Raw genomic sequence first — 12673 nt, 5'->3', positions numbered from 1 at the left:
GCCACCTTTTCACTCCCTTCCCAAATTCCTGTCCTTGCTGCACTAAAGGCTCCTTTCCCTTGGAGCTAGACACTAATTCTGACATTGAAGCACTCGTTGTAGCTGTTTCTGGCACGATAACCTCACCCGGCTCATCACAAGATTCACCCGAATCGTCAAAGTCACTGTCCATCATAACCATGGACAATTCTGCCAGTTCACGTGCCACTGCAGAGTCACTAAGGCCTCTCCTGCTTGCCTCACTACTCTTCTTAGGGGTAGAGGTCACGGGGTCCTTTGCAATGGGCGCAGAAGCGGCAGGAATGGGGGGGGCGCGAGTGCGACATTGTTTCTCTACAGCAGAGGACAAGGAACTAAATGCCGCGGCTTTTCTGAGAAGGGAAGGGTTGACAGTGACACTTAGGCTGACTGCTGCTAACTTACATGCTAATTTTTTATAGGTAGAAAATATCGGCAATACATAAACAAATAGGTAGTTCCAGGTGAATGTAAATGTCACTTAGGCTTCTCCCTTCCTTTCTGATGTATATTTTTATTACAGACATCGATTACAAGGCATAATTCAAAGGGGAAATTACCATGGTAATGTAGCGAATGAATGCACATGAGGTTTTGTCAGGTGATAATTAGCCAATTCCTGGTGTATAACACTATCACTAACCTGTTTTTTTTTTTTTTTGGTATATATTATTTTGTATAAGTATAGGGCATAGGGCTTATTTCAATGGATGAAATCTGTGGAAAAATCCAGGGGAAATTTGCGTAGCGCAGCGCGGCGTGGGAGGTGAGAGGACAGGGTAATGGAGGGCAGGTAGGGAGGGGAGTCACGAAGGGGGTAAAATCGCTAAATTGTCAGCAATGGATGGGAGTACAGATGAGATTTGGAGTGCTGACTAGTGTTGGACATTGGCAGTACTGATAGATGATACATGCCACCACTTGAGAGCTTGGGATAATTCAAAATAACACAGAATCACAAAAGTTACATCCCGTGGTATGATCCATGGTGGCCGAGCGTCACGAAAGTGACGCTCCTCGGTTAAGGGGTTAAATTGATACCTAGATCATGTAAATGCTGTATTGTGGCATTTGTAGCAACAGTTGTACCTATTTTTGTTTGTTTGTTATGCAATGTGAATTTATTTCTGTATGTATTGATTTCTTCTAGTTTATTTCATCGTTTGTATTGTTTTTCGGTGGTGTCTGAGGTTACATAATTGCTGGCTAAATTCCTTGAGACCCTTTTAAAATGATCATTGTGAATTTGCTTTTCTTCACCACTCAACAGTGACTTAATTACTACCTTGTTGGCTGTCTTCTTAATTACTCTGTCGGCCTTCAAATTTCGGTGATAGTTTATTGTCTCTAGTGTGAATGATACCATGGACAATGTCTCCTATGTTGATAGTTGATTCTTTTGTCATTTTATTAAATGACTGTCATTCGTCCTTGGACATCGATAATTGTTTCTTCACCATTTTGTGTACCTCCTGGAATTCACACAAATAGAGTTTAGGATAATCGTCATAATTGTAGACGGGCAATTTTTCACCTTCCAGAATCTCATACGGAAATTTTTTGTCTGTCCCGTAGATAATGAAATGGGGCGTGTCTCCAATAGACTTGTTTATAGCACAATTAATTGATGCTTCTACTCCAGGAATCCAATCATCCCAGCTTGCATAATTTTCATTGAGAATGTGTTGTAGCACATCCAATGCATTTTTGTTTTGTCTCTTTACCAGCCCATTGGATGCTGGGTGATAGGCTAAGACATTGACCATTTTTATACTGTATTGTATTGTTTACATATTTCTTGTAAGATATCAGAATTAAATTCACCTCCTTTATCATTTATTCCTACCTTTGGTGTGGTGAATCTACAAATAATGTGGTCTATGATTACCCTTGCCACTGTTTCTGCTGTCTTATCCTTAATTGGGACTATAATCACATATCTTGAGAAATTATCTGTAGCAACGAAGAGATCTTTATTATTATTGTTAAGATAAGAATACCGTAAGTAGTTCAACTGCGACAACGTCCCACGGTTGGTTAGGTACAGGATATTTCCCTATAGGTGCACGTGTTAACCTGTAGCCTTTGTGTCTCGGACATGACTTGGATTTGTGTATGTGATTGTGTACATCTTTGCATAACGATGGCCAGTAGCATAACATTTGGGCTTGTCTGACTGTCGTATCTTTGCCAGGATGTCCTGCACGTGGACTATCATGTATTGTCCTTCAAACATGAGGTATCATTTCATTAGATACCTCTGGTTGTCTGTTATTTCTTCTATGATTTGGTTGTCCTGGGTTGATTCTATATAAGGCATTGTCGACTGTTGTGAATTGTTTGAGTGGTGTATGTAGCTTGGGTAATTGTATGTCCTCACCACTGTCCAACTTGTATGTAACTTTAGACCATGTTGGATCAGGTCTCTGTGCTTTTCCAGATTTCATCATGGTTGGGGATGTTTTCCTCTAGACGTAATGTTGCAACATGATTGTCGTCAATTTCCAAGCTAATGCATCTGCAGCTAAATTTATTTTGCCTTGATGTAGCGCTGCCCACTTCTTAGCCTTTATCATTTTTTTCTGTGCCTGCCCTCCTTTCTTCCTATTTCTCCCATCTTTCCTGTCACTTCTTATTGCTTTTCTTTCCTTTACGGGTGGGATGTCATTGAGTGAGAAGCCAAATGGTTTCCTGTAAGCCAAGAAACCATTTACAATGCTGATTGGTAACCATATAACCAAACCATACGTGCTCCCTACGTGTCAACAAGTGGGTTGGTGGAGGGTTAGTGCCCCTCCCCATAAAACAAATAACTCAAAGTCAATGGCCACCCCATACGGGACTGTGGCATCTGGCAATAGATAGATAGATTGTATGTAGTGAATATGTACATTATAGTTTTCAACCATGCATTTCCATCTTGCTCTCCTCCCAGAGAGGAGTTTTTCTTGGAATATGCCCACGAGCAGTTTATGGTTGGCAAATAGGCAAATTTCGTAACCATATACCAAATCTCGAAACTTTTGTAATGCAAAGACCACCGCAAGTGCCTCTAGGTCTGTAGTACAATAATTTTTCTCTGCACTTTTTATTTGTGTACTAGCAAATGCAGTTGGTTGATTTTTTTCCAAAGCTTATCGTCTTGCATCAGTATGGCCCCTAATCCTGTAAGAGATGCATCTGTGCAAATTATAAATGGTTTTGTGAAATTAAGTTAAGCCAAGCAAGGTGCACATGTAAATTTATCTTTTAATTCATTAAATGCTAGTTTTTGTTCCTCTCCCCACTGAAATACAGCCTGCTTTTTCAGTAGGTGGAATAATGGTTCTGCTATGTGAGAGAATTGTTGTATGAATGATCTGTAGTATCCAGCTAGTCCTAAATATTGTCTTACTTTATCCACAGTTGTGGGTTCAGGGAAATCCCATACTGCTTGTGTTTTCTCCTCTGCGATGTGGATGCCTCCTGCATTGAGTCTGTGGCCTAAGAATTTTATTTCCTTAGAGCAAAATTTGCATTTAGACAGCTTAATTTTTAAACCAGCATTGGTTAACTTGTGTAGGAGCTGGTCTAATTTCTGTATATGTTCAGCTATTGTGTGTGTTGCAATTATGATGTTGTCCAAGTACACGAAGATACCATTTCCTAACATTCCTGATGGTACACAATTCATTAATAGTTGGAATGTGCTTGGAGCTGTCCTTAACCTCATCAGCATTCTTCAGTACTGATAATGCCCTGTATTGGTATAGAAAGCAGTGTATTTGCTCGACTCATCATCAAGTGCAATCTGATAATATCCATTATACAAATCGATTGTGGAAAATACATTATTTTCTGATCCAATATTTTGCAAGACGTCACTTAACAATGGCATAGGAAACCAGTCTGGGATTGTGTGTTGGTTTAATTTATGGTAATTGACTACCACACGCATTTCACTGTTTCGTTTGGGCACAAAAAATAATGGGGCATTCCACAGGGAGACTGATGGCTCAATAAGATCCATTTTTAACATTTCATCAACATATTGATTTGCAAGGGTATGTTTGTGAATGTTCTTCCCTATATCCCACCACTGCTGCCAAATAATATCGTAGCCATTGTTGAGCATTTCCAAAAATGTGTTAAATTGTAGGGATTTTAAGAGGAGAGGATGTTCAAGTTGTTCTTGTCATGGATGGCAGGAGAAAGATAAAGATGAGCCTGGAGTTTGACTACAGTTTTATTCTCCAGAGGAAGTTTTCTTCACAAGAGCAGTACTGAGGTGAGAGCTGTTTATACTAGCTAACCCTGTGCCCACTGCTCCTGCCTTTCCCACCATGCCCCTTCTCTCTCCTAATCCCTTCTGTCCCATCTCTCCAATTTCCCATGTACACTCAATCCTCGTAAATCGCGGCAATTTGGGTCTGGACCACTGCCGCTATTTACAAATTTCGCGGTTTATAAATAATAACTCTTATGTGAAATATTAATTTGGGTCTGGACTTCGGCCAACCACCCCCCACAGCACCCTACCTACACCTATCTAGGCACCATCAAACACAGACATACAAATTTGGGAACATTCAGTGCATGTATTTAATAGAAATAAGCAATGTTAAGGGATCTCACCTTAATCCTATGACGATATTGCTTAAGTGAATGGAGTGGGGTGATGTTGGGAAGAACTTAGAACCCCTCAGCATGAGGTGAGGGTGCTCCCTCATGCAGTTCTTCCTTCTCCAGCTCCTCTGCCTCCCTCAGGAAGCCCTCAAAGTCTGCCTCAGAGATGACAGATGCTACGTCATCCACGTCCTCAGTGTGTGAAGGGCCAGGCTGTGGTTCAGGCTCAGCTTCTGCCCTTACCCAGGCAAAATAGTGGATGATGAGTTCCTGATGTTTCTCATTAACTCTGCAGCATTAGTATGCACACTTGCCACTAGGGATGGGTGGTGATTGGTTGTTGGGTTGCGATTTTCAAATTGAATGCCATGGTTTACGATTCTTCTCAGAAAAGGCCAACTTCGGTGCCTAGATCCGCGATTTTCGTGACTTAACAGCGATTTAAGGGTGCCAGCAGTCTGACAGCCACTTAGCCGTGCTTTACAAATCTGTGATTTATAAACACGCGATTTACGAGGATTGAGTGTATACAGTATGTCTGGTTGGCTTACGCGTGAGGGCACGTGTGAAGGAACTTTCCATGACTGTGGAGTTTCCCTTCCGGTGTCATACTGTGCTGTGTGTGAAATTCCCAAGCTAGAATGTGCATTACTGTTTCCTCCAGATCTCTCGAGCTTAGGCACGACTTTCCTCAAACCTCTGTATTACATATTAGGAGTATATACATCACTAGCTATTAGGTAGTGTATTATGATATTTTAGTGTCTTGACATAAAAAACTGGCTGAAGAATAGGAAACTGCTAATAGTGATGAAGCGAATTTTTTGTGATTGGGGTTCAGTCACTTCTGGATTTCCTCAAGGGTCAGTCCTTGGTCCACTCGTATTCATCATTGATATCATTGACACAGATGTTGGTCTTTTAAGTGTGATTGCAAAGTTTGCAGATGACATCAAACTTGGAACAAATGTAAGCAGTCCTGAAGGGATTGAAAAAAAATGTAGGTTAACTTGTTAGGGCTAGGGGACTGGTCTGAGACATGGAAAATGTCATTTTAACATGGAGAAATGTGAGATGATGCATATTGGCCATGCAAATCCTGGGTCGGACTATTCACTTTGGGGGAGAACTCTGAGGATGACCGATATGGAAAAGGGCTTAGGTTTGCTGATCAGCAGTGACTCTTAAAAATTTCCAGATGCTGCATTGATGTAGTGAAAAAGGCCCAGAATTTGCTAGGCTATATCCAGAAGCAGTTTCTTTATAGAAATAAAGAGTTTGTTCTTTCATCCGACACTGCATAACTCCTTAATGCAGCCACTACTGGAGTACGCTGTATAGTTCTGGTCAATTACTGTACACTTAGGAATGATACAGATTGACTTGAAAGAGTTAAAGCAGAGCTACAAACTGATTCCAGCCTTCCTGAGACAGCATTACCAGGATTAGCCAAGGGATCTGGGACTGTTTATATTAGAAACTCATAGACTGAGGCAAGTTCATTGCAGTGTTTAAAATACTGAATGGGTTTGATATAGAAAGTTGTTTAGTCTCAGCATTAACGCAACAAGCAATCATGTTTGGTTGATGGGACTGAAAAGATTTTACCTCAGCATTTATGAAAACCTTTTCATGTACAAGATATGCTCCATCTTGAACAGACTTCAAGTGTTGTTAATAGCACTACAGTAGAGCAGTTTAAGAGAAACCTCGATAGGATCCTACACACAATAGAATGACTGGAGTTGGATATGCATTCCCATGCAAATGCACAGTATCTCCTCAGTGTGGATTGGAAGTACAGTACTAACTTTTCTTTGTAACATTCTCTCTCTCTCTCTCTCTCTCTCTCTATATATATATATATGGTGTATTATTATTTTTAGGTTGTTTATTTTGTGTAGTTCGTAATAGGATATGGTGTATATATATATATATATATATATATATAGTAGGATCTCGTCAATAACAACTTCGACAATAACGTTTTCAGCAATAATGGTAAGTTAGAATAGATATCCAGTTTCTGTGATAATGTTTGGATTCACTTGAATAATGGTTATTTCATGAATGCCAAGTTGTTATGTCCATATCAAGAAGAGAAATGCAACAGACACACAAGAAGAGGTGAAGGAAATTGCCAAAAATGTGAGCAGTAGCGAGGAGGAAATGGAGGATCCTCCTCTCTCCACCTCCCCTGACTCACCCAGTGCCATCCCCTCCACCTGCACAGCCCCACCTGACTCAGCTACTCCACCTGGCATACCTGCAATCCCAATCATAATTACTGTTGCTGTATTCTGGAAGAAATATAATATTCAACAGGCCATAAATTTCATCGTCAAAGCCTGGAATAATACAGCATTGACAACTGTTAAACAAGTGTGGTCGGCACTCTGCCACAACTTAAGTCTGCTGAGATGGAGAAAGTGCAGCCATCAGAATAAATGACTGTTGATTGGACATGTAAATCAGATTTCAGGAAAATACCAGAAACAGTATCATGATTGAGTGAATGCCCGCCAATAGTCAGTCATCACTCGCTTTCTTTCCGCCCAACCGAGGAAGAACAACAGGGGGGGGTTGAGTAGATGATGACATTGGGGACTTTCCTGAAGATTTTGATTTTGTGGGGTTTGATGAAATGTTGACAGAAATGGGTGACCCTGGCATGAGAGGCAGGAGTGGGGACGAGGCCAGCGAGGGGTCGGGGGTATGCCGCTGTAGCCACCATGCATAAGCCTTGAAACAATCATCACACCAAACACCTTATTAACTCATTTAAGATGAGTTTTATATTACCCATGACAATTTAACAACTAATCTTATTATTTCAGTAGAAAAAAGTAGTGATAGGAGGGCTCCAAATGGAAAAAATGGATAATATATATACTGTATATATATATATATATATATATATATACATATATATATATATACAGTAAGCCCCCGTGTTTGGCGATCCAATTAGTCTGGCGAAACTACCGCCAAATGCGAATTTCACCAAACGCAAGTTCTTTTTACCATATAAATTGCCTATAAAGTGCCTCAATCAGTCTTTGGTCATTGCCAAAGTCCCCCTTTTGACCCCTAAAACACCATCTTTCGAGCTGAAATAAAATCTTTTGCCTTCACATATTAATACACATGTAGAAAACAGACCAATAAACAATAAATAAAGCTAATAAGACATGATATAAAGGTTGTAACTAACCGTAAATAGAGTGAAGATAGGCTTGCTTGGCTGGGGACGTCGGAGTGGCAGTGGGGGCAGCTTAGTTGCTACCACCACTTTCCTCATCACTCTCCCCCTCCTCCCCCATAACCCCCTTAGCAACCATTTGTCTCGCTTGATCATCCACTTCATCGAAGCCAGAAAAGTCAGCATCCAGCTTAAAGAGGGCAGCGAAGCTTGGCTGGGGAGGTTGGGGTGGCTGGGGAGGTTGGGATGGCTGGGGAGGTTGCGGCTGTTCTTGTGGCTGCTTTTGGGGCTGTTCTTGTGGCACATTGAGTGGGGGGGACTGCCAGGGGACCGCCAAGTTTGAATTCAAATCGCCAAGCGCCCATTCGGTGGTCCGTGGCCACCCTACCGCCAAAAGTGAGTTTCGCCAAGTTGAAATTCGCCAAACGCGGGGGCTTACTGTATATATATATATATATATATATATATATATATATATATATATATATATATATATATATATTATATACATACAGTATATACACTCAATCCTTGTAAATCGCGGCAATTTGGGTCTGGACCACTGCCGCGATTTACAAATACTAACTCTTATGTGAAATATTAATTTTGGTCTGGACTTTGGCCAACCACCCCCCACAGCACCCTACCTACACCTATCTACGCACCATCAAACACAAACATACAAATTTAGGAATATTCAGTGCATGTATTTAATAGAAATAAGCAGTGTTAAGGGATCTCACCATAATCCTATGACGATATTGCTTAAGTGAATGGAGTGGGGTGGTGTTGGGAAGAACTTAGAACCTCTCAGCATGAGGTGAGGGTGCTCCCTCATGCTGTTCTCCCTTCTCCAGCTCCTCTGCCTCCCTCAGGAAGCCCTCAAAGTCTGCCTCAGAGATGACAGATGCTACGTCATCCACGTCCTCAGTGTGTGAAGGGCCAGGCTGTGGTTCAGGCTCAGCTTCTGCCCTTACCTGGGCAAAGTAGTGGGTGATGAGTTCCTGATGTTTCTCATTAACTCTGCAGCATTAGTATGCACACTTGCCACCAGGGACGGGTGGTGATTGGGTGTTGGGTCGCGATTTTCAAATTGAACGTCGCAGTTTACGATTCTCCTCGTAAAAGGCCCACTTCGGTGTCTAGATCTGCGATTTTCGTGACTTAACAGCGATTTAAGGGTGCCGGCAGTCTGACAGCCACTTAGCCGTGCTTTACAAATCCATGATTTATAAACACACGATTTACGAGGATTGAGTGTATATATATAAATGCACCCTCACATAGTGGTAGGTGGTGGCAACCATCATCCACTCACTTGATATAGTGCTGCCTACTTCTTCCTTAGCCTGTATCATTCTTTTTCTGTGCCTACCCTCCTCTCTTCCTATTTCTCCCATCTTACCTGTCACTTCTTATTGCTTTTCTTTCCTTTACAAGTGGCTTTACATTGAGTGACAAGCCAAATGGTTTCCTGTATACCAAGAAACCATTTACAATGCTGGGTGGTAACCATATAACCAAGCCATACGTGCTCCCTATGTGTCAGCAAGTGGGTTGGTGGAGGGTTAGTGCCCCTTCCCGCAAAACAAATAGCTCAAAGTCAAATGGCTACCCCTTACAGGATTATGGCATCTGGCAATAGATAGCTAGATAAAGAGCACCCTCACACAATGTGAGTTTAGGGGTGGCAGAAACCCTCGCATTCTACGATTTTGCATTGTGTGAACCTGAGAACTTATGGGAAAAATGGTACATGGTGGACAGCCCACCCAGGGCTTGGTCTTCGGGTCTCCTGCCAGCCTACTGTACCCTCCTAATGGGAAAAATAGTACATGGTTATGTGGTAGGTGTGGGTGCTCACCATCCACTCACTCGATGTAGTGCAACTTTCGGATGTCTGCCCTTTCCTCTGCAGCCTTCTTTCCTTCCATTCTCTTCTGCCTTTCTTTCCTTCATTCTTTCCTTGTCCTTCTGCCTACGGGTGACTTTACACTCCCTCTTCTGTCTTTCTTTCCTTCATTCTTTCCACTTCCTTCAGCCTGTGGGTGACTCTACGCTGAGTGACAAGTCAAATGGCTTCCAGTGCACCAGGAAATCATTCACCGGTACTACACTGGGTGGTAACCATATAACCAAATTTTGGCACCTGGTGGTTTAGTGGGTAATTATTGCGTTCCAGTCGGATTGAGCTGATGAAGGTTTATATCCAAGGGGTGGTTGGGGTTGATTGCTCATGTAGGCTAATGCCACTCAGGGATGAGTGAGGCTGGTCACTCTCATCTTAAATGTCGGGACCAACTGCCTAGCCCCGGGCTCCTACGCTCCTCATGGGGCAATGTAGGATTGGATGATGGATGGATGAATGGACAGCCCGGCCAGAGCTTGATCTTCGGGTCTCCTGCCAGCCTACTGTACCCTGCTAATACTTTGTCTAATAGTGCTTCTAGTTGGACCAAGAAATAAAACAACAAATAGAACACTATGTTCCTTTACTTAAGTGACTTCTGGACTTGTTAAGAAGCAAGGGGGGGTGGGTATCCGAGGCTAGGGGCGTCTACTCTTGCCTTGCTGGGCGGGGTGCTCCGTTGTCACTCTCATTGTCACTGCTGAGGTCTCCTGGAGGTGCCAGTCTTCAAAGTGAACAGGTTGGTACCGCTATAATGCTAAAATGGACCACAGGATGCAAGGTACAACATGTGGTTTGCTGCAATATGGAGGAGAAGTGTCTGTTTACCCAGGAAAGTCGGCAGATGGCATACAGATAGCTGGCTAGTCGCCTACCATTTTGAATCTGGCTCATTGCCGTCCACCTGCCTTCATGTGACTGACTTGCATTGTCCAGCCCAACTCTTGTAGTAATGGCAGGAAATCTATTTTTGCCTTGGAATCATACAGTCGATTCTCATGTTGGGAAGTTCGATTCGATAAAAACAAGTATTTTCTGGGTTGACCTCACATTGTATGTGATTCGCACCGTGTGAGTTCGCATTGTGTGGGGATGCACTGTAGTACAGGTATATATAATTTGTAGATGAATGACAAGGTGTATTATAAAGAAAAAAAAAAAAAAATGGTAGAAAGCTCCCCAAGGTGATGAGAACATAGCCTGTACTGACTCATCCTATTCCCCACAGGAACATACAACAGACCTCATGTATAGCAGCCCCAAAGGAGACCCGATCACCGGAGAGCTGAAGCCAATGGAGGGTGGGGGTGGGCGGAGGATTGATTATCTGCTGCTGCGGGTGGGAGATCTGGCACGCCCAGTTGCATATTGGTTCTCTTCCACCATGGCATCCCTGTCTGATCATATCCCAGTGGCCATGATGATAGAAAGGAAAGTAGAGGAGGGGGAAGAGGAAATGGATAAGAGAGAGAAAGATAGAGAAGGGCAAGCAGGGGAGAGAAGAGGAGAGGAAGGGTTAAATTCTAAAAAACAGGAATTATTTTGAAAAGGAGTGAGTGAATGTTTGTTGTTGTTGAGTAACCTCAGTCTGTTTCAGCAGACCCATTATGAGTGAGCATTGCCGGAAAAATGTGGTAGTTAACCCTTCCATTGCCCTGAACAAACTTGGTATTTTATTCAGACTACATCCAGACTAATCTGTTCAGGTGTGGAAAATCTTAGCATTCCAGAGGGTATTCAAGACTCTTCTCTGCCCACAGACTACTAGATTATCTCTTAGCTGAACAAAATTGTCTTTGGTAGCCAGAATACAGTAACTAAATGCAACCAGAAAAAGTGAGAGACTGGTGTGAGAAATAGTCTAGACAAATGAAGGATGAGATGGAAAAACTTGGAAATGGAAAAAGAAGAGGAAAAAGAAAAAGACAAGAAACAGATAAACAGAGCAGGGTGCATTACAGTAAGTTGCAAAGTATGATATGAGGCTTTGCTGTCTGAAGCGGATCGGCTGAGAAGTTTACGTGTGGAGACCCTGTGCACCCTGGGTAGAACATCTGCTGCGCCCACCCAGGAGCCAGACCTCTTCGTATTTCCCTGCACCTTGCCTTAGAAGGATCTTGGTCCAACCCTGGTGATGCGCTGTCTATCACAAGGGGATGCCAGATCCCTACACAATGTACAGTACATACTGTGTTGTATGAGTACTTCTAGGACAGCTCCACGGAAGCAGTTGCTTACATGTGGTTAATGGATCTGCTTTGCCAAACAGACTAGATTTAAGCAACAACAGCAACTTTTTGAAGCCATATCTATTCTGAATGTTGGCTTTTCAAACACAGAGATGCACATAAATATGCATGGTATAGAGGGAACAGGGATCATGTTGAAAAGAGCCTAATTGATTACGTGCTCGTAAAGAGGTCGATGCTGGGAATGGTTGCTGATATAAGGGCTGTGAGAGGACAGTGTGGAGGTCTGTCAGACATATGATTGTGGTATGCAAAATCAAGGCTAGAGGAGTGAGGTGGACAAGGAAAGAGGAGCAGTCAGGGAGAAAGACTGACAGTTGAGAAGCTGAGGATCAAAGAAATGGCAGATGAATACAGGACCAAAGTATGGGAGAAGTTAGAATCAGTGAATTGGAATGAAATGGATCTGGACGGCCTGTGGAACACATATAGGGATTGCTTAGTTAGGAATGCTAAAACAGTGTGTGGTGTGACAAGAGTAACAGCAAAGAAGAAAAGTATGGCATGATGGGATGAAGAGGTTAAGACAACAGTGGAGGAAAAGAGGAAGAAGTGGCTAGAGTGGTTACAGGACAGGGGTTCAGTTGAAATAAGAACTGAATATATTGAATGCAAGAAGCACATAAGAGACTAGTGAAGAGGAAAAAGGAGGTAAATGATGATCAAGGAAAAAAAATGAATGAGAATTAC

The 12673-nt window shown here is 42.4% G+C and overlaps 1 protein-coding gene across 1 annotated transcript in view; it reads left to right on the top strand.

The window, feature by feature from the left end:
* LOC145402326 (sphingomyelin phosphodiesterase 5-like) overlaps nucleotides 1-11345 on the top strand; it is a 104511-nt gene extending 93166 nt beyond the window's left edge. Inside the window, exon 8 of the mRNA XM_080274470.1 lies at nucleotides 10963-11345. Coding sequence (XP_080130596.1) covers nucleotides 10963-11280 — 318 coding nt within the window. The 3' untranslated portion in view covers nucleotides 11281-11345. The remainder of the gene's footprint in view (nucleotides 1-10962) is intronic.
* The last annotated feature ends 1328 nt before the right edge of the window (nucleotides 11346-12673 follow it).

The sequence above is a fragment of the Coenobita brevimanus genome, chromosome 57 (genome assembly GCF_032717465.1).
Source record: "Coenobita brevimanus isolate Jiangsu-jjx chromosome 57, ASM3271746v2, whole genome shotgun sequence".
In the NCBI taxonomy this organism is placed as follows: domain Eukaryota; kingdom Metazoa; phylum Arthropoda; class Malacostraca; order Decapoda; family Coenobitidae; genus Coenobita; species Coenobita brevimanus.
Note: the sequence above shows the minus strand (reverse complement) of the source record. Positions and strands in the feature narration are given on the sequence as shown.